The following is a 25,828-nucleotide window of genomic DNA, read 5'->3' as shown; positions in this document are numbered from 1 at the left end:
GAGTCCAAATATGAATGTCATCTGTTACTTAGGCTTGTTTCTTAGGCTACATATGTTAACATGTGCTATTTTGATCACTTTTCTGGGTTGCTTGATTGTTTTGAATGGTTTACTGGGTAGACTTACTGGGTAGACTTACACATGTTATTTCAGTTGGAACTGATAGTACAGGGTGAGCTGCATAAAATGGTCTTCCTACTAGTGTACACTGCCTCAGTGCTTACAGTGTAACTCTGGTTTATAGGCTCATGATTACAGCTTATAGCAGTTGTAGGATAAACAGATGTATTTGGTGCAATTAGGGGTACATTAATTAAATTACTTACATTGTGTTTGCCAATGCCCCTATGATCATGTTCATTTTATGCAGCATTATGACGACTCATTGTCACAATGGTAGGGATTAATTGAGCTGGTATGGTAGGATGTGAATACATTGGAGGTAAACCTAGGCATTGAGTGATGATGAGAGAGATATTGTCTCTAGAAACATAATTGAAACCAGGTGATGTCATCGCATGTGTGGGTGGTGGAACTGAAAGGTTGGATAAGGTATAATGAGCAGGGCTAGAGGCTCTACAGTGTAATAAGCCAATAAACACTTACCAGAACAGCAATTGACATTAAGGAGAGACATGCTTAGCCAAGTGATCATAAGGGTCTAGTGAGTAGTGAGGTTGGTTGGGGTCACGGCGATTCAGACAGCTAGCCGGGCCATGGGTAGCAAGCTGGCAGAGGATGGAGGTCTGTTTTTAGCCACCTCTTGCGTTTCCGTCGGTAGATTAGTTGGGTTCCGTGTGGTAGAGGGGATCAATCCAATTGGCAAAATAGATATAGTTTTTGTGACCCAAGAAAATTGTCCGATAGACCTATTCAGAAAGCAGCCGATAAGACAGCTAACGATTAGCGTGCCACAGATGGGCGTTCAGGTAACATCGCGACGGAGGGGCCAGTTGGAGTCTTAGTCTTAACAGCATGATATGCCAAGGCAGGACACTCTGAGCGCAGCCCAATCCAGAAATCTGGCAGATCTGCTTGTTGCAATTTCGATGACGCTCTCTTGTTCAGATATTGATAAGTGGACTGGAGGCAGGGCATGAATGAGATAACGAATCGGGTTGTTTGTGTCATACGTTTTGAGAAAGTACCTGCGTAATTGCGCACCCAACTCACTCAGATGCTTCACTATATCACATTTGACATTGTCCGTAAGCTTGAGTTCATTTGCACACAAAAAATCTTACAATGATGGAAAGACCTGTGTATTGTCCTTGTTAATGCAGACTGAGAAGATCTCCAACTTCTTAATCATAGCCTCAATTTTGTTTCGCACATTGAATATAGTCGCAGAGAGTACCTGTAATCCTAGATTCCGATCATTCAGGCGAGAAAAAACGTCACCCAGATCGGCCAGTCGTGTGAGAAACTCGTTATCATGCAATTGGTCAGACAAGGGAAAATGATGGTCGGTAAACAAAACCGTAAGCTCATCTCTCAATTCAAAAAGTGTGTCAATGCTTTGCCCCTTGATAACCAGCGCGCTCTTGTATGCGAAGAAGTAATTGTTTCAAAACATCTCCTGCCATGTCACTGATGCATTGTGAAACGTTGTTTGATGAAGACATTGTCTGTATAGTTTTTTGGGGCCTTTTTCCCCAGCATCGTCCCAGGCAAATCCACGGCAGCAGGAAGAATTAAGTCCTCCACAATAGTATGGTGCTTGCCTTTCCTAGCCACTCGGTAGCTCACCAAGATGCTTCTAGCCCCTTCTTAATAATGTTATGTTTTGCTTTTATACATGTCTGATTACTCAAAAGTCGTCTTAATTCTCGCTCCAAAAACTCACGTGGCTTATTTTTCAAATTGGCATGTTTTGTTTCTAAATGTCTGCGTAAGAGTGAAGATTTCATTGAGTTGTGAGATAGTACTTTTGCACATATAACACACTGTGGCTGAGGAAAGGCACTACTCCAAATTTCTAAGTGAGCCCCAAATCAATGTAGTTCTCATCATATTTGCGCGTCTTCGAAAAACATCCCCATAGCATGATGCTGCCACCACCATGCTTCACTGTGGGGAGATACCGCGTTCATCTGTAAAAATAATATTACGCAAGCATAAACACCATGGGACAACACAGCCGTCATACCACTCAGGAAGGAGACGCCTTCTGTCTCCTAGAGATGAACGTACTTTGGTGCGAAAAGTGCAAATCAATTCCAGAACAACAGCAAAGGACCTTGTGAAGATGCTGGAGGAAACCGGTACAAAAGTATCTATATCCACAGTAAAAATGAGTCCTATATCGACATAACCTGAATGGCTGCTCAGCAAGGAAGAAGCCACTGCTCCAAAACTGCCATAATAAAGCCAGACTACGGTTTGCAACTGCACATGGGGACAAAGATGGTACTTTTTGGAGAAATGTCCTCTGAACTGATGATACAAAAATAGAAATGTTTGGCCATAATGACGATCGTTATGTTTGGAGGAAAAAGGGGTAGGCTTGCAAGCCGAAGAACACCATCCCAACCGTGAAGCACAGGGGTGGCAACATGTTGTGGGGGTGCTTTGCTGCAGGAGGGACTGGTGCACATCACATCATTTTAGCTTGTGGAAGGCTACACAAAACATTTAACCCAAGTTAAACAATTTAAAGACAATGTTACTAAATACTAATTGAGTTTATATAAACTTCTGACCCACTGGGAATGTGATGAAATAAATAAAAGCTGAAATAAATCATTCTCTCTACTATTATTCTGACTTTTCACATTTTTTAAATAAAGTGGTGATCCATAACTGACCTAAGACAGGGAATTTTTTATAGGATTTAATGTCAGGAATTGTGAACAACTGAGTTTAAATGTATTTTGTCTAAGTTGTACAGTATGTAAACTTCCGACTTCAACTGTTATTCCTCTTGTCCAGATGGGATAGGGCGGTGTGCAGAGTAATAGCGATTGCATCATCTATGGATCTATTGGGGCGGTAAGCCAATTGAAGTGGGTCTAGTGTGGCAAGTAAGGTGGAGGTGATATGATCCTTGACTAGTCTTTCAAAGCACTTCATGATGACAGAGGTGAGTGCTATGGGGCAATAGTGATTTATTTCAGTTACCTTTGTTCCAGTACCCAAGAAGGCAATGGTGGCCATCTTGAAGCATGTGGGGACATGCGGGGACATGCTGGGGTAGGGAGAGATTGAATATGCCCGTAAACACACCAGCCAGCTGGTCTGCACATGTTCTGAGTATGTGGCTGGGGATGTCGTCTCGACCAGCAGTCTTGCGAGGGTTAACACGATTAACTGTTTTTTATTTATTTTTTATTTTTTTGAATTTTACCCCCTTTTCTCCCCAATTTCATGGTATCCAATTGTTGTAGTAGCTACTATCTTGTCTCGGTTGAAAGTCATGCGTCCTCCGATACACAACCCAACCAAGCCGCACTGCTTCTTAACACAGCGTGCATCCAACCCGGAAGCCAGCCGCACCAATGTGTCGGAGGAAACACCGTGTACCTGGCCACCTTGGTTAGCGCGCACTGTGCCCAGCCCGCCACAGGAGTCGCTGGTGCGCGATGAGACAAGGACACCCCTACCGACCAAGCCCTCCCTAACCCGGACGACGCTAGGCCAATTGTGCGTCGCCCCACGGACCTCCCGGTCGCGGCCGGTTACAACAGAGCCTGGGCGCGAACCCAGGGACTCTGATGGCACAGCTGGCGCTGCAGTACAGCGCCCTTAACCACTGCGCCACCCGGGAGGCCATCGATTAAATGTTTTACTCATGTCGGCCACGGTGTAGGAAAGCCCACTGTCCTTGGTAGCGGGCCGCGTCGGTGGCACGGTGTTATCCTCAAAGCATGCAAAGAATGTGTTTAGCCTTTCCAGAAGCAAGACTTCAGTCTCGGCGACGTGGCTGGTTTTCATTTTGTAGACACTTGATTGTCTGTAGTCCCTGCCACATATGTCTCTGAGCCGTTGAATTACGACTCCACTTTATCTATTTTTTTTACATTTAGCATGTTTGAATGCCTTGCTGAGTGAATAAATACACTCTTTATATTCTAACATATTACCAGTCACCTTGCCATTGTTAATTGAGGTGGTTCTCGCTTTCAGTTTTGTGCGAATGCTACCATCTATCCACGGTTTCTAGTTAGGGTATGTTTTAATAGTCACAGTGGGTACTACATCTCCTATACACTTCCTTATGAACTCAGTCACTGTATCTGTGTATGCGTCTAGATTATTTTTGCACTCTACCCAGACCATATCCCAGTCCACGTGATCCAAACAATCCTGAAGCATGGATTCCGATTGGTCAGACCGGCGTTGAATTGTACGAAGTACGGGCACTTCCTGTTTGAGTTTATGCCTATAGCACGGGAGAAGCAAAATGGATTTGTTCTCAGATTTGCCGAAAGGAGGGCGGGGGAGGGCCTTGTAAGCGTTCCGGATGTTTTGAATAGCAATGGTTGAGATTCTTAGTAGCGCGAGTAGGACAGTCAATATGTTGATAGAATTTCGGCAGCCTAGTCCTCGGTTTTGCTTTGTTAAAATTCACAGCTACAATAAATGCAGCCTCAGGATATGTGGTTTCCAGTTTGCATAAAGTCCAGTGAAGTTCTTTTGAGGGCCGTCAAGGTTTTGGTTTGAGGTGGGTTGTAAACGGCCGTGGCGATGACCGAAGATAATTATTTTGGGAGATAATGTGGTCGGCATTTAATTGTGAGGTATTCTAGGTCAGCGAACAAAATTACTTGAGTTCCTGAATGTTCCTAGAATTACGTCATGATTCGTTAATCATGAAACAGACCCCTCCGCCCTTCTGCTTCCCGGGGAGATATTTATTCCTGTCTGCGCGATGTTCTGAGAATCCTGCTGGCTTTACTGACTCCGATAGAGTTTCCAGAGAAAGCCGTGTTTCCGTGAAACAAAGTATGTTACAGGCCCCGATGTCTCTCTAGAAAGAAATCCTTGTTCGAAGCTCATCAACTTTGCTATCCAAAGACTGAACTAATATACTCAGTAATATACTCGGAAGCGGTGGGTGGTGTGCGCGCCTCCTAAGTTGAACCAGCAGGCCACCTCGAGTGCCTCTCCTCCGCCGGCGAGGTTTTGGATCGGTCTCTGGAATAAGTTTGATTACTCTGGGGAGAGTGAACAAAGGATCGGCTCCAGAGATGTCGTATTGCTGGTCATAATAATGGTAGTTCTGGTGAGTCATCGCCTCTCTAATATCCAATAGTTCTTCCTGGCTGTATGTAATGACATATAACATTTTCTGAGCTAATAATGTAAAAAATTGTACATTAAAAAACAAAATACTGCAAAGTCTTCTAAGAGCTAGTCGCGATGCTGCCATCTCCGTCGGCATCATGCTAGTAGCTAATGACACATGTTCATAACATACTAATGTATTTACAGTATACGGTGAGATGTCCTTCTTTGGGATATGACCCATTCTGGTTGTTGGCCATACTTAAATGAGTGACTCAATAGTACTGTTGTGGTTTACTTTCATTTAAGATACAAGGCATTCGCTCTGCGTCTGAACTGCTGAGGCGGATTAGAGATTGGCCGAGTGGAATTACAAATGTAACTGTTTGGAATGGAAATTGACCCCAGGTCTGTTCTCTGCTGTTGAACTTGGCGGGCTCCCTGAAACACACACACACACACACACACACACACACACACACACACACACACCCTCCTCCATTATACTGAGAGAGGTGCTTGTGTGTCGGGATCTGTGAAATGTTGGCACTCGCTCACTTCCACAAACAGAGAGAGCTCTCTGAGAACTAATAGCAGGAAGCAGCATGATCGGAACAGCGTTTCTCCTCTTGTTCCAGTCAACAGTGAAACAACAAAACATCTCTCCTCACATATCTATCTTCCATAATAGCGCTGTGTAGAGATGACAGCTTTATGGCTGGTGTTTTCCAGATTCCCCCTCCTGTTTCCCCAGGCAGGCAGTTCAGCTCTGTGTTCATCCTGTAGGAGTGGAGGGGTGTCTGAGCATAGCATGGACACAGGTTTTGTGTAAAGGATAGGATAGGATACAATACCAGCCCCCTGCATTCCCAGGGCCTGCAGAAACGGTTCTGCATCCGTTGGCACAGCGACAGGAGAACTGAGAGGCCCGTTGAGTGGGGGGGGTTCAACCTGAAGCCAACTTGAAGCCCTACTCAAACACACAAAACCACTCACAGTGAAAAGGGGGTCCATTTGAAATTCACCAGTGTAAACAGCAGATCAATAGTACTGAATTCTCTGTTTAGAAGATGGCCAGGTCCTTCTCTTGAGACTTCCCTTCCTCTGTCAGGAATATTCCCGTGCCTCTTCGTGCACTTCATCTGTCACGCGCCACAGTCTGGTTAGAGGGATTTGAGCAGATGGAGAGCAGAGCAGTGAGTCGGTCAGTCTGAGGACTGGGGTGGAAAGAGCCTGATGACAGGCTCTGATGGGTCTGTGACATGCAGCAGGGCAGGATGTCAAACAGATCTGATCCGGATCTACATAGACACACACACACGCTGCCTCCGCCTCGTATTCAAGGTACTGGAGTTAACTTGTTATGGCTGCAATCCCAATACAGGGATCGATATGACAACTACCAGTGAAAATAGAGGGCGCCAAATTCAAACCACAGAAATCTCATAATTACAATTCCTAAAACATACATGTGTCTGTCTTATATCATTTTAAAGGTAATCTTGTTGTTAATCCCACCAATGTGTCCGATTTCAAATAGGCTTTTCAGCGAAAGCACTACAAACGATTATGTTAGGTCTCCACCAAACCACAATTTTCCAGCGAAATATAGCATTCACAAAAAGCACAAATAAAGATAAAATTAATCACTAACCTTGAATTATCTTCATCAGATGACACTCATAGGACTTCATGTTATACAATACATGCATGTTTTGTTTGATAAAGTTCATATTTAAATAAAACAGAGTTTACATTGGCTTATTAGATTCACTTGTTCCAAAAACATCAAGTGATATTGCATAACCATATCGTTTCAACAGAAATACTCATCATAAAATGTAGATGATAATACAAGTTATACACATGGAATTATAGATCTACCTCTCCTTAATGCAACCACTGTGTCAGATTTCAAAAAAGGTTTACGGAAAAAGCAACACATGCAATAATCTGAGACAGCGCTCAGAACAGAAGACAAATTAGCCGCCGTGTTGGCGTCAACAGAAACCAGAAAATCCCTGATAAATGTTTCCTTACCTTTGATGAACTTCATCAGAATGCAGTCCTAGGAATCCCAGGTCCACAATAAATGCTTGATTTGTTTGAAAATGTCCGTTACTTATGTCCAATTCGCTACTTTGGTTAGCGCGCTTGGTAAACAGTTCCAAAGTCACAAAGTGCGTCCACTATAACGTGACGAAATGTCCAAAAGTTCCGTAACAGTCAGTAGAAACATGTCAAACGATGTACTGAATCAATCTTTAGAATGTTGTTTACATATATCTTGAATAACGTTCCGACCGGAGAATTAGAATGACTTCAGATGAGCGAAGGAACGCAGGTCCTTCATCTGTGAACGTGCATAGTGAATGCATGGTCAACTCGTGGAAGTGGTGACTATTTCCTGTGTCATTTGACCCCCCTTCACATGAGAGTGATCAGACAAAGTTCTATTGACTGTTGACATCTAGTGGAAGGCGTAGGAAGTGAAAACTCATCCATATCTCGCTGTAATTTCATTGAGAGCTTGGTTGAAATTCTGCCCCCCCCCCCCCCCCCCCCCCCCCCCCCCCAAAATAAAATAAATAAACAGGAAGTGGAATTTCTCAGGTTTTTGCCTGCTATATTTGTTCTGTTATGCTCAGACATAATTCAAACCGTTTTAGAAATTTCAGAGTGTTTTCTATCCAATACTAATAATAATATGCATATATTAGCAACTGAGATTGAGAAGCTGGCTGTTTTCAATGGGCACCTTTTCATCCAAGCTACTCAATACTGCCCCTGCAGCCATAAAAGTTAACACAGCTTCATTATATCAAATTAAGAGGCAGTTTATGGACAGACGTGGAAATGGTTTGCCCCATTTCATTTTCTTATTTTATTTCACCTTTATTTAACTAGGTAGGACAGTTGAGAACAAGTTCACATTTACAACTGTGACCTGGCCAAGATAAAGCAAAGCAGTGCGACAAAAACAACAATACAGAGTTACACATGGAATAAACAAACCTACAGTCGATAACACAATAGAACAATCTGTATACAGTGTGTGCAAATGAGGTAAGGCAATAGATAGGCCATAGTGGCGAAGTAATTACAATTAACACTGGAGTGATAGATGTGCAGATGAGGATGTGCAACTAGAAATACTGGTGTGCAAAAGAGCGGAAAACAAAAACAAATATGGGGATATGAGGTAGTTGGTTGATTGGGCTATTTACAGATGGGCTGTGTACAGCTGCAGTGATCGGTAAGCTGCTCTGACCACTGATGCTTTAAAGTTAGTGAGGGAGATATAAGTCTCCAACTTCAGTGATTTTTGCAATTCGTTCCAGTCATTGGCAGCAGAGAACTTGAAGGAAAGGTGCCAAAGAGGTGTTGGCTTTGGGAATGACCAGTGAGATATACCTGCTGGAGCGCGTTCTACGGGTGGGTGTTGCTAAGGTGACCAGTGAGCTGAGATAAGGCGGGGCTTTAACTAGCAAAGACTTATAGATGACCTGGTGCCAGTGGGATTGTCGACGAATATGTAGCGAGGACCAGCCAACGAGAGCATACAGGTCGCAGTGGTGGCTGGTATAAGGGACTTTGGTGACAAAACGGATGGCACTGTGATAGACTACTTCCGGTTTGCTGAGTAGGGTGTTGGAGGCTATTTTGTAAATGACATCGCCGAAGTCAGAACCGTCAAGAGTAGTGATGCTAGTCGAACAGGCGGGTGCGGGCAGCGAACGGTTGAAAATAATGCATTTGGTTTTACTAGCGTTTAAGAGCAGTTGGAGCCACGGAAGGAGTGTTGTATGGCATTGAAGCTCGTTTGGAGGTTAGTTAACACACACAAGATGTATACAGAATGGTGTCGTCTGCGTAGAGGTGGATCAGGGAATTGCCCACAGCAAGAGCGACATCGTTTATATATACAGAGAAAAGAGTCGGCCAGAGAATTGAACCCTGTGGTAACCCCATAGAGACTGCCAGAGGGCCGGACAACAGGCCCTCCGATTTGACACACTGAACTCTATCTAAAAAGTAGTTGGTGAACCAGGCGAGGCAGTCATTTGAGAAACCAAGGCTGTTGAGTCTGCCGATAAGAATACGATGATTGACAGAGTTGAAAGCCTTGGCCAGGTCGATGAAGACGGCTGCACAGTACTGTCTTTTATCGATGGCGGTTATGATATCATTTAGTACCTTGACCGTAGCTGAGGTGCATCCGTGCCCAGCTCGAAAACCGGATTGCACAGCGGAAAAGGTACGGTGGGATTCTAAATGGTCAGTGATCTGTTTATTAACTTGGGTTTCGAAGACTTTAGAAAGGCAGGGCAGGATGGATATAGGTCTATAACAGTTTGGGTCTAGAGTGACACCCCCTTTGAAGAGGGGGATGACCGCGGCAGCTTTCCAATCTTTAGGGATCTCAGATGATACGAAAGAGAGGTTGAACAGACTGGTAATAGGGGTTGCAACAATGGCTGTGGATCATTTTAGAAAGAGAGGGTCCAGATTGTCTAGCCCAGCTGATTTTGTACGTGTCCAGGTTTTGCAGCTCTTTCAGAACATCTGCTATCTGGATTTGGGTGAAAGAGAAGCTGGGGAGGCTTTGATAAGTAGCTGCGGTGGGTGCAGGGCTGTTGGCCTGGGTTGGGGTAGTCAGGAGGAAGACCTGGCCAGCTGTAGCGAAATGCTTGTTAAAATTCTCGATTATCGTGGATTTATCGGTGGTGACAGTATTACCTAGCTTCAGTGTAGTGGGCAGCTGGAAGGAGGTGCTCTTATTCTCCATGGAGAATGTAGTTAGAGCTACAGGATGCAAATTTCTGTTTGAAAACGCCAGCCTTTGCTTTCCTGACTGCCTGCGTGTATTGGTTCCTGACTTTCCTGAAAAGTTGCATATCGCTGGGACTATTCGATGCTAGTGCAGTCCGCCACAGGATGTTTGTGTGCTGGTCGAGTATAGTCCATATAGTCCAGTGAAGTTCCTTGATGGCCATCTTGGTGTCTGCTTGATGGGGAATACACAGCTGTAACTATAACCGACGAGAATTATCTTGGTAGGTGAAATGGCCGGCACTTGATTGTATGGAATTTTAGATCTGGTGAGCAGAAGGACTTGAGTTCCTTTATGTTGTTATGATTACACCATGAATCGTTAATCATAAAGCATACACCCCCGCCCTTCCTTTTCCCAGAGATGTGTTTTATTTCTGTCGGGGCGATGCTTGGAGAAGCCCACTGGCTAAACCGATTCCGACAACACATCCCGATAGAGCCATGTTTCCGTGAAACAGAGAATGTTACAATCTCTGATGTCTCTCTGGAAGGAAACCCTTGCTCGAATTTCATCTACCTTGATGTCAAGATACTAAACATTGGCTAGTAGTATACTCAGGAGCGGTGTGCAATGTGCACGCTACGGAGCCTGGCCAGGTAGCCGCTTCGTCCAACCCTTCTGAGGCGTCGTTGTTTTGGATCACCTATTGGAATTAGCTGGTGGTCCTGGGTGGTGGTCCGAAGAGAGGATCTGCTTCGGGAAAGTCGTATTCCTAGTCGTAATGTTGCTAAGTTTACGTTGCTCTTATTTCCAATAGTTCTTCCCGGCTGTATGTAATAACTTAAGATTTCCTGTTGTATCAATGTAAGAAATAATACATAAAAAACGAAATACTGCATAGTTTCCTAAGAACTCGAAGTGAGGCGACCATCTCTGTCGGTGCTATACTGAATCAGGGATATGGTAGGAAGTGACCTGGGGATGGCCTTACCAGCTGACCACTGACCCTCCGCTTGCACTTGTGCATTCATTTCTCTTTCACACTGTCTCTGTTACCAGACACGCACGCACGCACGACCCCCAAGCCCTCCTGATTCCCTCCTTCCTTTAGGGTGTCTGCTGGTCCTCTCTCCTCCCCCAGCAGACTGGTGGGTTAGCTGGTGGCTGCTGATGAGCCAACATGTTTTCCTGACTGGCAGGAAGTGCTCTAACACAATCAGCAGTGCTGAAAAGTGGACCATGTGAGAGGCTGAGATAAGAGCCTTGCCCGGGCCCTCGGTACAGACCCAGTACCATCTGCTGTCCTCACTGGACCTCCTCACGGTTGGTGCGGTCTGCAGTGTACAGTTAGGGCATTTTTACACACCATTTTCAGCTGTAAACCTAGTTCAAATCAAAGTTCAATTATTTGTTACATTTTCTTTTTATTTTCTCCATTTGGTCTGGTTGGTTTCACATTTGTCAAATGAACAAAAATCCTAAACAAAACCAAGTGTCCATGCTAGTCATTTGATCATTTGACAAATTCTCACATTAAATCCATCTATGATTATCACGAAGTATCACTTGCCCCAATATTCATATTACTTCCACTTTGGCCTTCGCACAACATGCGGGATAATAGCCGCTCTAACTGTGACATGAATAGGCTATACAGTAACCTACTGTATATCCCTGGCATAGCAGCCATCTCCCCTAATCTGAATCGGTTGCGCTCATACATGCTCTGTTATACTCAGAATGTTTCAGAGATATCAGGTTATGCTACTGTGTGCATTTCATTAAATGCTCGCAGTCAAACAACCAATAATACTACACATCTCTAGTTATTTTCCTGTGTTTGGTACCGACTGCGTTCTAACCTGCAGCGAACCACACCATGGTACGAATGGAATCTGACCCAGACCACCCTTTTTGAGCGAACCACGGTGTGTTGTTTAGTGGGCTCCAATTGAGGATGTTGTTCACACCAGTCCAAACAAACCAAACTAAGGGGGGAAATGCACCAGAGTTAGAAAAAAAAAACATTCCACTCCAAACTAATTGGGTTTGAAAGCCCCCTTTTAAAGTGTGTGTTTAATCTTCCTAGTAGCCCTTGGGATTTTTAACTCAAGGTTATTAGGCCTGTAAGCTATTCAGGTGAACAGTAGCTTGAAGGGCTAGGCTAGTTAAAATGCTCAACAATTTTTCTGGCTCAATACTGGGGCTGTGATTTCTAGATCTGGCCCTGATTTTTTTGTCTTGTAAGACAGACAGTGAGTTTTATATTGATGGGCTGAGTGTGTGTGTGTGTGTGTGTGTTTAAGTGTGACAGGGTGGTATGAACTAAAAGCAGTGTGGGATTAGCTCAGTGACTGTCTGCACCAGCACCAGCATGGCAGATACTATCAAGAGGTGTTAGAGAAAGAATATATAATGTAGTGTTGCCTCTGGGAGAGAGGGATATTGAGATATAGAGAGAGAGGTGTTGCAGGGGCTTGGCTTGTATTAAACAAGCGTAGTGCAGTAGGGTCTTGTTACAAGCTGACACACACACACACACCGACCCCACATACACACTGAAAATACATTTTTTTGGTGGCAGACTTGAAGGGCCATTTTGTATCCAACTCACTGAGACTGGGCTGGATCAATCAAATGCAATCAATAAAATCAGCAGATGTCACAAAGTGCTTATGAGAGCCATCAGCTCCATCTGAGCCATACCCATTAGAGAGGGAGAAATACACAGTACACAAGCTCACACATCACTCTCATCACAGATCATGCACTCAATGAATCACAACATTTCAAAAGTGCGTAGTGTACCGGTGAACGTGTGCAGGATAGGGTATTATGTAGTGATAATATTATTTTTGATCATATAGTTTTGACTCGCAATAGTATTTTTGTGCTAGTTGGCTGTACCTGCACCAAAACTCTGATATTTTTCCTTCCTAGCTTGTTCTCCACCTTCTTTTTAAATAGGAAGGCAATTTGTTTTCAGCACTTGTATTTCCATGACTGATCAAAGCTAGTTTTCTCATGTCTCTCTCTTGTCCCTCTGCAGCAGACATATGGTGAGCAATATGTTTAGAACATCCAATTGCAATAAAATCACAGTATCGAATCGCAATACATATCGTACCGACACTAAAGTATCGTGTTAATATCGTATCATGAGGTCCCTGGCAATTCCCAGCACTAGTATTATGTTAGTAAGTAAGTGTTAATGGAGTCTGAATGAAATGTCCCTCCTATTTGACCTGTAATCCGGCCTTATTAAGAGGATTGTGTTCTTAAATAAAAGATGACACTTTTTTTTGAAGGAGACTTATCCGCCATGCTTGGCCGTGTTGTTTTTGGCACACAGTTCAGGTGCCACTGTGTGTTCTGCTGCCAATATCTATACTTTTGGGAATACTGCAGTATGATGGCATTGTTGTTATTATGGTTTATATTTAGCCTTGCGTTGCACATATTGCATTGCATGTGGTGCTGCAATTCCACTCGGTTGCAGACGCTTGTGATGAATGTACCAATATCAGACCTGATTCAATATTCAGATTCAATCAGATCAGAGCTGCAATCAGATTAACCTGAGAACAAAGGACGAGACCAGCTCCTGTCTCATCCAGGTCCAATTATTCTATTATGGCCGTTGTTATTTGCCTTTAACTGTGGGCGAGATCCATGGAACACAAGTTCAAATGTTATTACAGGGGGGATGTATGATTCTTCATTGTATCTCTGCTTTAATCTGTGGGCTAACATAAATCACCAGACAGAATGGCATTGTCCCACGGTGGTTGGTTGGATACAAATGCCAGCCATCCGCCCGAGCCAATTACTGGAGACTATCTGGGCTGTGTTTGGTCCCCATCCAGTTGGCTGGTGGTGAAAGAGGGTGTATTGAACAGAACTGAGGCGCAGGAGAGACCGAACAGAAGGTGAATCTTAATTGCTCAATTAGGGGGAAGAAGTCTGCCCCTGTTAAATGTTCTCATCATAGGGGACATGGCATGGAAGAGAGAGGTTTTGTGATTGATACCAAGCCTGATTCTGGATTGACATTCTAATAGGGAAATAATGACTGCCGTAAAGTCAGTCTAGCCTTGTCACAGATCTATGTGCTTTTTAGTCATCTTTGTCACTTGTTGAACTACCATTCATGTTTAGCATGCCAACAAATACAACACAGAGGGGGGGGTATTTTTGGGTTGTTTTCTTATTAGTTAAGTGCTGACCTCACCATAATGTAAAAGCACTTAGCCATGTGTAGTGTGAGCTGTGGTGTTAATGATGTGGGATGATCTGTTATGGAGATGGAGAGCAATAGGTTCAAGGCCAGGTCGGGATTGGGAGTCCCATAGGGTGGCACACAATTGGCCCAGCGTCGTCTGGGTTTGGCCGTGGTAGGCTGTCATTGTAAATAAGAATTTGTTCTTAACTGACTTGCCTAGTTAAATAAAGGTTCAATAAATAAAAAGTAAAGAGGAAACCGGGCCAGCAGTCGCATACACGTACGCAGGTCAGCACTTTTAACTAATCGAAAAAACAACCCGAAAAGAACCCATCTTTGAAACAATGTGTTATACAAAGGATTGGAGAGAAGACTAATAATATGGTTGTTCTAGATTCTGTAATTGGACACGGCTTACGCGAATGAAGTCACTTTGACATAATGTGTCATGGCGCACCTCTCCCCATAGACACTGGCCTACATTTTAATTCTATGGTTCTGCCCTCCCCTGTACCTCACTATCTCCCTGCTCATCAGTGAGGCTCCTGGGGATTCCATTCTCCTTTCAGCCGTGTGCATGTCTCCCCCTTAGATCTGCTGAGGACCACAGTTGAATGATCTACACCATTTAAACAGACAGCATCATCCTCATCCATTGATTTAACTGCTTTCTTTAGAACATGTTAGCTTGATTTATAGATGACGTTTTTCCTCACAAAGTCCTTGGTGTGCTGTTATGTAAATCCTCGTGTCCATTGAGTTACCACTAAGGATGCTTAAGCTATATGATTATGTATGACACCATATGTTTGATTGAGACATGAAGAATTATGGATAATTGGCTCACTGGAATTTAGTTTTCATTTTTAATGCTGTAATGGCAGCCTTTTAAAAATGTTCCCAGTTTCACTAAACAATAATCATTTTTGTTTTGTTCGTCTGGGTAGTTGAAATTGATCTGACTGTGTGCTTCTGTCTGTTTCCTTGCAGATATCTTTGAGAAGAGTGAATTGAAGACCTTCTTCGAAAGCAACTGTTCTCAGATTTATTTTATCTTCTATGAAAATTTCATTACACTGGAAAGTAACTTAAAGCAAAAAGGTAAGTAAGAGTGTGCTGCCTGTGTGTCTGTTTAAAACTGTGCCCATGGCTACTACTCCAGTAACCAACCCTCAGTAGTAGAGTGTATAATTAGCTGGGTAATGGCTTTTTCACCTCGTTCAGAGCCGGTGTCATGTTCAATCCTGCAGGGGTTGTAGTTTTCATTCCAACTACTTCCCTTAGCTGTTCAATGCCAATTAGATGAACATAAATTCAGATCTAGTATTGCATTGTAGCAGTGAAATGCAGTGGCGTGTAGGGAAGCCAGGCTTCCCCAAACATTTAAGCTAGGCTTCCTCCCAAAAATTATAAATAAATAAAAAACATATTTTAGTCTCTGTGTTTCACACATTTCCTCCAATTTGCAAGAGGCTGAATGTATATCATTGGCGAAACAGCGCCCCTCTGTCTCAGTATGTGTTGCCTAACTATCTGATGCTGTCTTTGCCTAACTATCTGATGCTGTCTGGTCAAAAAGAGTGTGACATTGTTGCAACCCGTAGCATTGAATGCAAGGGAAGCCAGCGAGCATTTGGCCTCCCTTGATTAAAAAAAATGTGCGTAAATTGCGTGAGCTCAACTGTGAATTGTCCTGACGCTCCACTGAAAAAGTTGCAGGTGGAAGGACAGGTAGCCTAAAACAACAAACTAAAGCGTATACTGTATGACAGAGTCATAGACAGTTCAGGCAACATGAAAGCGGAGGATGTCATTGCTGGCTTTTCTCTGCAAGTAGGATGAGGTTTTTTTATATTTATTTTTTACTTTTAGTTACACACACACACACACACACACACACACACACACAAAAAATCAGTACCATCGACAGCCACATCATATTTAGCTTACGTTGGACTAAATATTTGTTATCTTTTAGTTGTCGCTGTATTAGATGTATAGGTGATTAGATGATGTTGAAATGGTTCTTGGTGGAGGCAGCGCCTGTTTACTTTGCGACTTGCGGTAACGCTCCTTAATTTTAAATCAATAGTTTACTAGTGCGAAAATGTCAGAAACATTAACTTGCTTGACTATGCTGTAGGCCATGTTCTGTTTGTTACATGCAATATGTTTTGTGGACTTGTGGGCCGGACAGATGTGGGCCGGACAGATGTTGCTCTCCAGTTTTGTGATGAAACAATGCTGTGATTGAATTTATTCTGCCACTGTGTGGAAAGGCATATGAACTAGCAGGTTATAGAGCAAACAACACAATTATCACAACACATAGATTAGAGGTCGACCGATTATGATTTTTCAACGCTGATACCGAATTAATCATAAAAAAAGTGTTTTTTTATATATATTTTTTATATTATGTATATATTTGTAATGATGACAATTACAACAATACTGAATGAACACTTTTATTTTAACTTAATATAATACATAAAATCAATTTTAGTCTCAAATAAATAATGAAACATGTTCAATTTGGTTTAAATAATGCAAAAACAAAGTGTTGAAGAAAGTAAAAGAGCAAAATGTGCCATGTAAAAAAGCTAACGTTTAACATATGAAAGCTGGTGGTTCCTTTTAACATGAGTCTTCAATATCCCCAGGTAGAAGTTTTAGGTTGTAGTTATTATAGGAATTATAGGACTATTTCTCTCTATGCCATTTGTATTTCATATAACTTTGACTGTTGGATGTTCTTATAGGCACTATAGTATTGCCAGCCTAATCTCGGGAGTTGATAGGCTTGAAGTCATAAACAGCGCAATGCTTGAAGCACAGAGAAGAGCTGCTGGCAAATGCAGGAATGTGCTGTTTGAATGAATGCTTACGAGCCTGCTGTTGCCTACCACTGCTCAGTCAGACTGCTCTATCACATGTCAAATCATAGACTTAATTATAATATAATAACACACAGAAATACGAGCCTTAGGTCATTAATATGGTCATATCTGGAAACGATCATTTTGAAAACAAAATGTTTATTCTTTCAGTGAAATATGAAACCGTTCCTTATTTTATCTAACGGGTGGCATCCCCAAGTCTAAATATTTCTGTTACATTGCACAACCTTCAATGTTATGTCGTAATTATGTACAATTCTGGCAAATGATTTACGGTCTTCACACAGTTTGCAACGAGTCAGGCGGCCCAAACTGCTGCATATACCCTGACTCTGCTTGCACTGAATGCAAGAGAAGTGACACAATTTCCCTAGTTAAAATAAATTCATGTTAGCAGGCAATATTAACTAAATATGCAGGTTTAAAAATATATACTTGTGTATTGATTTTAAGAAAGTCATTGGTGTTTATGGTTAGGTACAATGACAGTGCTTTTTTTTGCGAATTCGGTTGTTAAATCACCCGTTTGGCAAAGTAGGCTTTGATTCGATGATCAATTAACAGGCACCGCATCGATTATATGCAACGCAGGACAAGCTAGATAAACTAGTAATATCATCAACCATGTGTAATTAACTAGTGATTATGTTAAGATTGATTGATTGTTTTTTTTATAAGATAAGTTTAATGCTAGCTAGCAACTTACCTTGGCTCCTTGCTGTACTCACGTAACAGGTAGTCCGCCTGCCATGCAGTCTCCTCGTGGAGTGCAATGTAATCGGTGTCCAAAAATGCTAATTACCGATTGTTATGAAAACTTAAAATCGGCCCTAATTAATCAGCCATTCCGATTAATTGGTTGACCTCTAACATAGATTGTAATATGGCTTGTTTACCACTGGCTTGGCTTCTCCGGTGATTTTACCCACGCACCGCTACTGGTGAAATTATTTAAGTGTGCAACCAAAGAATGATCAGTGATTTGGGGCCATTCAGAGGGGGAAACTAGAGAGTACTAGCACGATGAGGTGTGAAACCTCAGAGTAATGCACTACATTATCAAATCAATTTGTAGGGAAAAATAGGAATATCATTATTTTAGGGTTTAGAGTCGTTCGTTTCATGAATTCACATGTTTTGAAACCTTCTGCCACTGCTATAAAATATAGGACTATGTCTACACAATGGATTGTGGCAGAGTAGAAAGCGTGGAAATATTGCTGGGGGCCAGGCCTAATAGAAGAACCTAGAAAGTTCATCACAGCAGTCTCAGATTTCCCAGAACCCTCTCCTTCTCACAACAGTCTTGTCAATACCAGCCACACTTACTGCGGCACTCCTCCTTCAGTGAAGAAATAGATTTAGTACATGATTTCTGAGACAGAGACATGTACTCTAGGTAAATACATTCAGAGAGGAGGAGAGTAGAACAAAAAAGAGCTTGATCTTGCCCGTTATCGAACCCAGAGAAAATGGACTGCATTTACCTACCAGGGGGGCAAGGTGGAGCTACACGTCAATACTACCATATTGCTTATAGCCTACCTATCCTGTTCTTTCAGATCTACACAAGTGCTTGGAGGGTAGGGCACAGCCAGGGCTTGTTTTTGAACCAGACTTCTCTCCCCCCTGCTGTCTGTCTGTCTGTTAATGCATAGGCTCTGTAATGTAATCCTCTCCCCAAGTCCCCTTCCTGCACTCACTGTGAGTCCTGGCTGACAACCTCCATGGTTAATGCATGCTCCATCATAGGGCTTTCAATAATCAACCCCCTCCACTTTCCCCATCCTCACTACTCTTTAAAGCACTGTTCTGATGACATCATGGAGAATGCTGACTCCTCCGAACAGCTTTTGACCTGGACTAGAGTCGGCTATACTTTGATGATGACCTCGTTCTAGAGACACACAGAAGGGTGTACAGTCCACACTCATGAAAGTCACACGACTGTCAGTGCTTTGGAATGATGAAGCACCATAGAGCCTCTTTCCTACTACCATAGAGCTCTTATCCAAGTCAATGTTTCTCACTTCCTTGTAACACAGAACTGACATCCCCAGTGTTGTGATCAGTTAAGACTTACAAAAGTGATCTGAATGAAAAGCAGATGCTGGACTTATAACAAGGGTTAAGTAAAAAAAACTGTAGGAAGAAGTGGCAGATTCCAAACCCCAATGTTGAAATGTCTTTTATGGATGAAAATAAAACATAATTAGTGAGTGCTGTTTCACTGTGTGTACAAGTGGGTAACCTTTACAGGTGTGAAATGGAATCTACCTCCCCTAACAAGCAACATCTACCTCCCCTAACAAGCAACATCTATCTCCCCTAACAAGCAACATCTGACATGTTCTACCCTCTTGTGGCTTTGAGTCAGTGACTCTTGTCATGGAGTGACATTTAAATGGTCTCTTCTCTCTTTCAGGGAACAAATCTCAGAGGGAGGAGCTGGACTCTATCCTCTTTATTTTTGAAGTAAGTTGCTGTACCTTTCTGTTCTGAATGATGATGATTCTCTGTCTGATGTCTAGTGACAGTTCTAGCCGTAGACATGGATCAGATCTGTCTCTGGGGTTACAGCATTCAACCTGTTTACTCAACTCTGCTTGTTACTGGGGGGAGGGGCCAACACAGTTTCCATGGTGCTAATTAGTGGTGGTGGGGAAAACGATAGTTACATACCGGGATATTGTATTTGATGATGTATCTTTTTGACAATAACACAATATTATTTCTGCGCTACTTTGCTGTACTTGCATAGCTTGTTCTCCATCTCCTTTTAAATAGGGAACCAATATGTTTTCAGCACTTATCTCTTGTCCCTCTGCAGCAGACATATGGTGAGCAATATGTTTGGAATATTGAATCGCAATAAAATCACAGTATCGAATTGCAATACGTGTAGAATCGTGAAAATCGCAATGTGTATCGTATCGGCACCTAAGAATCGTTATAATATCGTATCGTGAGGTCCCTGACAATTCCCAGCCCTATGCTGATTCCACCTGTCTGCCTACTTCCTGAATTCACCTCAAATAGAAAAAGAAAGCAGACTGTTATGGAATAAATAGACCCGTTAGTTTTTCACTGGTGTTGAAGGCAGCACACAGAGATGGCAGACATCTTGCTTTGTACTGTATTCGTGTGTTTTTGTTCAGTAGAGGTGAGTGTTGTGCTGTCATTCTTCATGCTCTGGTGCCTCTCCTGGAGGTTAAAGTCCCCCACGTTGTTTCCCCACCTGACTGAAACGGCAGCTCCAGTTTCCAATATAAACAGGCAGCTCTCCAGTAACATTTGCTCAGGGCAGGGCTGACTGGGAGTCTCTGGATCAGGACGAGTGGTTGAGAGAGGAGCAGTTTGGTCCTTTCATTGGGAATGGAGTCTGTGAGGGGTAGGGCCAGGACAATACCAGTATCGCGATACTCATTAATATTGTAGCAAGGAAACGACACACGAAGTGAATTTAACTTCTTTAGAAAAACATCCCTAATGTTGGAAATAAACATAATGTTGTCATCCAGAGTCACATGTATTTATTTCCAATCGATAGCACATAATATTTAACACACAGCAGGTTTTTAAAGGACCACAGTGTCTGGTCTGCTTCATGTTTTCGTTTTTTCCATGTACATTTTATTGTCATACTGGTATCATCACAGCCCTAGTGAGGGGAGTGTTCTTCGCACTGTGTCAATAGATGTCAGTCTAGCAGGGCAGGACAGAGGAAGATGATTGGTCTGGACATGTGGCCTACTGGTCTCCGTGTGAGATCACGGCTAAACGGTGTCAGCAGGCCTACACTCAACTCTGTCAGAGAGCTACCCAGGCATACTCAATCAGTCCCCTATATTATCATGTTTCACTGCAGTTGGCTTCTTATTTACACACACACACACACACTGTTACTGGTGTGAGGTGCAGAACATGCTCTATGTGTCATGTGCTTTATTGGCATGTTGGTATTGCAGGTGTATGCAGTGTCCTCTGTATGTTATTGACCCAGTAGGCTGCTCAGTCTTTCTCCTGTATTGACTGTTGAGTGAGAACTTTAACAAACTGAGTTCAAACTCCATTTGTGATACCTTACCTCCACTTTCGCCTGACTGAACTTCTATCTCCATGCATTTTTAAACCTGGGCCCCAGTCAAGCTGACATCCAGCCTGGTATTGACAGGAAGTGCTCTCTGTCTGTCCATGTGGAATGAAGCTAGATTTCAGTCTGGATTTCTCAACCTGACTCTACAGTATGAGGAGTCTGTCTACACACAGTCATATGGCTTCAGATTCCACATGCCTTTTAAATACTTATAGGTTATCATTTGAAAAATAACTAATATTGAAAGCAGCTTAACCCTAGTGTGTCCCCTTTTAGCTCCAGTCTGCAGTGGCCGTGTGCTTTTCCAGTGTGCTGAGAAGATAAGCTCACTCTGAGTGGTGTGTACAGGACTGATACAGACAGCTTTGATCTTCAGCTGACACGTTGTGTTCCCTTCTCTCTGATAATACTGTATGGATGTACTGTATGGATTTGATATCCATGTCTACCTGCGAGCGCACATACACTTAGCACTGTGTGTCGTATTGTGTTAGCCCTAAAAATTATTCACTTTACAGTGTAAGGGGATAGATTGTGCAGGCTTGGAATAAGCTCATAGAAGGTTTCAAAAGAAGGTATCCCAACAGGATATGTGAAACAGTGCAAAGTACGATTGACTTCATTTTGGTGTCTGATAAATCTAAAATATCGCAGAGTGGAGTAATAGTATATGGAATCAGTGATCATTTTATTACATTTTGCACAAGGAAGATTTTTAAAGATGAATTTAAGTGTCACAAAACCGTTAGAATCAGAGGACTCAAAAAATACTGTGTTGAAAAGTTTAGGGAGGAAGTGGGTAAAATTGACTGGTCACTTGTGCTAGATAGTGTTGCGGTAGACTGTGCCTGGGAAGTCTTTCAATGTAGATTCCTTGATGTGGTGAATGTGATGTCTCCCATTAGATAGGTCAGGGTAAAGCAGAGATCTAGAACTTGATTTAATCATGAGATTCTAGAATCTATCCAAGCAAGGAATAAGGCCTTTAAAAAATGTAAGAACTCTCTAAAGAGCAGCCTGATTTTGTTCAATATAAACATCACAGAAATGAAGCACAGAGGAGGATGGATGAAGCTAAGAGGGGTTACTTTGCTGAGAAAATAATTGAGAACAAAAATGACCCTAAAAAGCTTTGGAAATCATTTAAGGAACTAGGCTGTAGTAGTACCACCAAAAACAAACTAAACAGTATTGGGCTGAACATCAAGGGGGAGATGGTATATGAAAAAGCAGAGGTTGCAAATTAATTCAACTATTTTTTTTACTTCTGTTGCCAGCAAGCTGGTTAGCAAGCTGCCCACCAGTTCTGGTTTGTATGGAAGCAACCAACTCAATACGTATAATGTAGAGTTAGGGGGTTCAGCCAAACTCTTTTTCTTTTGCAAAGGCAGCAACGGCCAAAGTAGTCAGTATGCTGGCAGAGCTTAAATGCTCCAAAACCACAGGCCTGGATAATATTCCTGCAAGGTTTCTTATAGATTCTGCTGAGCAAATTGGCCCTTGTATTGCGCATATCGTTAATCTCTCTCTTGAACAAGGCACCTTTCCCAGGGACATGAAACAAGCTAAAGTTATACCTCTGTATAAGAAGGTGATAAAGTGTGACCCTGGGAATTATAGGCCTGTATCTATTCTTTGTGTAACATCAAAGATCCTGGAGATAATTGTACATGAGCAAATGTATGAATATGTTAACAAACAGGGTCTAATGTATGATTTTCAGTCGGGTTTTAGAAAAACATACTCCACTGATTCATGTCTACTTTACTTGACTGACTTCAACGGGAAAGAGATAAGGGAAATCTGAGTGGAATGGTACTGCTTGACCTACAGAAGGCCTTTGATACAGTTAACCACGGTCTCCTAATCTCCAAACTGGAGGCACTGGGGTTAAGCAGTATCCCTCTAGGCTGGGTAAAGTCCTATTTATCAGGAAGGGAGCAAGTAGTTGACGTTAATGGTTCACTGTCTCAGGCAAAACCAATGAGTGGCAACCAATGGCATTCTGCAGGGGGGCGTGCTTGGGCCTCTGCTGTTTTTATGTTATATTAATGATATGAAAGATTGTTGTTCTTGCTGTCTTTTTCTTTATGCGGATGACTCTACACTTCTGGTGTCTCACAAAAGTAAAACTGCTGGAGAGCATATTTAGCACAGAGCTTACTAACATTAGCTTATTATCTCCAAGCCATTTGCTATCTCTGCACTTATGGAAAACTGAAGCAATTATTTTTGGATCCAGACCTAAATTGTGTAGGTCGTCTGAAATCATAGTGGAGTTAGGGGGGTGAGGTGCTGACTACTAAAACCTCTGTTAGCTACTTGGGATGTATCCTTGATGGAAGCTTGGGAGGTGTGAGCATGGCCAATAAGGTGCTAGGGAAGGTTAATGACAGGACTAACTTTTTGTCTAGAAAGTCCAAGCTGCTTGATAAGGACTCCATGAAAGTGCTAGCTACTGCCCTCATTCAATGCCATTTTGACTATGCTAGTACTTCCTGGTTTGGGGACTTATCTAAACTGATGAAGCGGAAGCTCCAGATAGCCTAGAATAAGCTGATCGTGGTAGTATTGAAGGTGAGTCTGCATACTCACATAGGCAGGAGCTGCTTTCAGGAACTAAACTGGCCTGTTGAGGCTAGGGTGTCCCAGATTAGACTAGGTTTGGTTTACAGGAGTATTTATAGTCCTGCACCCAGATATCTAAGTGATGACTTTCTTCGTGTTAGGGATGCACACAATCACAGCACCAGATCAGGTGTTGCTGAGGTGTGCTTATATAGGTTCAGGAGTAATGCTGGGAAAGGTACTTTCTTGTATACTGGAGCCTCGGAATGGAATGAGTTGCCTCTGCCTATAAAAACAACGTCCTCTCTGGACAGCTTTAAATAAAAAAAATAAAATAAATAAATAAAATAAAGTAAACATATGTTTGATGTCTTCTGTGCACCTATGAATAGCCTCTATGATGTAACTGGAATGATGAGATAGATGTTCTTCTTCTCTGTTTTGGTTTTATTATTTCACTGCCAAACTGTGTTCCATCCTGTTTAGTCATCTTGTCTCAAGAGGACCACAATAGAAATAAGTCCCAGACTTTATTGTGTGTTATCCTCTGATTTTATTAATGTGCATGTATGGCTTTTTCAAGTTTTATGTGTGCTAGTTTTTTTTAAATGTTCAAATTAATAAACTAAACTTAAAAGGTGTGCACAGGTTCGTTTTCTTCTGTTCTCAAGGGAGGGAATGTGCCTGTTGTTGATTCTGTGCAGTGTCTTTGTACTCACATACTTAAATTTGTATACATTTGTATGATGACATCATGTGCTGCAATGGCCCTATTTCCAGTGGCAAATCCATATCATTAGTTTGAGTTACGCTAATCAATCAACCATAAAATAAGCAGCAGCCCCAGACAGCACAGAGCTGTGTGTGACTGGATGGCTGCAGGGACGAAGCCATTATTGAATACACCATGCTTGTGACACACTTTAATGCTGTTTGACAGACGGGCTAACAATAAAGAATCTCTCTGCCTTCAATATCCCACTTTAGGAATGAATTCCTGTAAGACTTCAGGTTCCTCACTAAAAGTAGAAAGCTACTAGCTCCAATTGTCTCGGCTCTCCAAGAAACAATGAGAAACTAGGCTACAGGCTCCCTCTCCATCAAACCATGTCTGTGCATTGTATTTAGGACAAATAATTCACTAAACCTCACCTAAATCTTGTAATGAATAATAAGGAAATTGAGCAAGCTGAGATGACTGAACTGCTTGCCATAACCCTGGATTGTAAACTGTCATGGCCAAAACATTGATGTAACAGTAGCTAAGATGGGGAGAAGTCTGTCCATAATAAAGTGCTGCTCTGCCTTAACAGCACTATCAACAAGGCAGGTCCTACAGGCCCTAGTTTTTTCCAGAGAGAGATTGAGTCAGGAATGGGTTTAGGCTGTCCTAGGGGTTATGGGACTGGCTGTGGTTCTGTGAGGAGGTTAGAGGTTATGTGACTGAATGTGGTTATGTGACCAGGTTAGAGGTTATGGGACTGGCTGTGAACCTGTGGTTCTTTGACCAGGGAACCTTTTTAGAGCTGTGTGTGTCTACTGCCCCAGTCTGAGTCCCTTGGCTGCGACCTGATTCTGACCCAGCCATCTGTCATCCAGCCCCCGACTCAGCACTCTGAGCTTAGGTCTGCTCTGCTGTCCATACTGGGAAAGCCCCAGTCCAGAATACAGAGGAGGGGAGGGGACAGGACAGTGCTTGGCTTACACAGCTCTCATTATTTACTGGGTTAGTCTTACAGTACGATTGTCTGGGATTGATGACAGTTTAATTGTTCCGTGCAGAGCCAGACCATTAAAGTACTGGGTATGTAAATTGTCCAAGTAGGTCATGAATAAAATAATATCAACCTGTATCATGGCTGCCCATCAGTACCTCTACTCGGTCTCTGTCTCTGGGCTAATGGCCTCCTCTCCCCCTTGGTGCACATCAAAGGTAGAAGAGCTTAAAGCTTTTTATTACCTGGTTATCTACAACATGCTTCAGGATAATGAACATGCATGTACTGTCGATACGTTATGCATTTTCGTCCTCTCCTGTT

At 42.6% G+C, this 25,828-nt stretch overlaps 1 protein-coding gene across 9 annotated transcripts in view; it reads left to right on the top strand.

Annotated features, from left to right (window-relative positions):
* The window catches only part of LOC139375315 (ral GTPase-activating protein subunit alpha-2-like), a 186,726-nt gene that overhangs the window by 28,931 nt on the left and 131,967 nt on the right, over positions 1-25,828 (top strand). For all 9 annotated transcript variants that reach the window (XM_071116970.1, XM_071116976.1, XM_071116969.1 and 6 more), the window contains exons 2-3: positions 15,216-15,326; positions 19,551-19,600. In XM_071116970.1, coding sequence (XP_070973071.1) covers positions 15,216-15,326; positions 19,551-19,600 — 161 coding nt within the window. The remainder of the gene's footprint in view (positions 1-15,215; positions 15,327-19,550; positions 19,601-25,828) is intronic.

Source organism: Oncorhynchus clarkii, chromosome 19 (genome assembly GCF_045791955.1).
Source record: "Oncorhynchus clarkii lewisi isolate Uvic-CL-2024 chromosome 19, UVic_Ocla_1.0, whole genome shotgun sequence".
Taxonomy (NCBI): Eukaryota; Metazoa; Chordata; class Actinopteri; order Salmoniformes; family Salmonidae; genus Oncorhynchus; species Oncorhynchus clarkii.
This window is presented reverse-complemented; position numbering and strand designations above follow the sequence as displayed.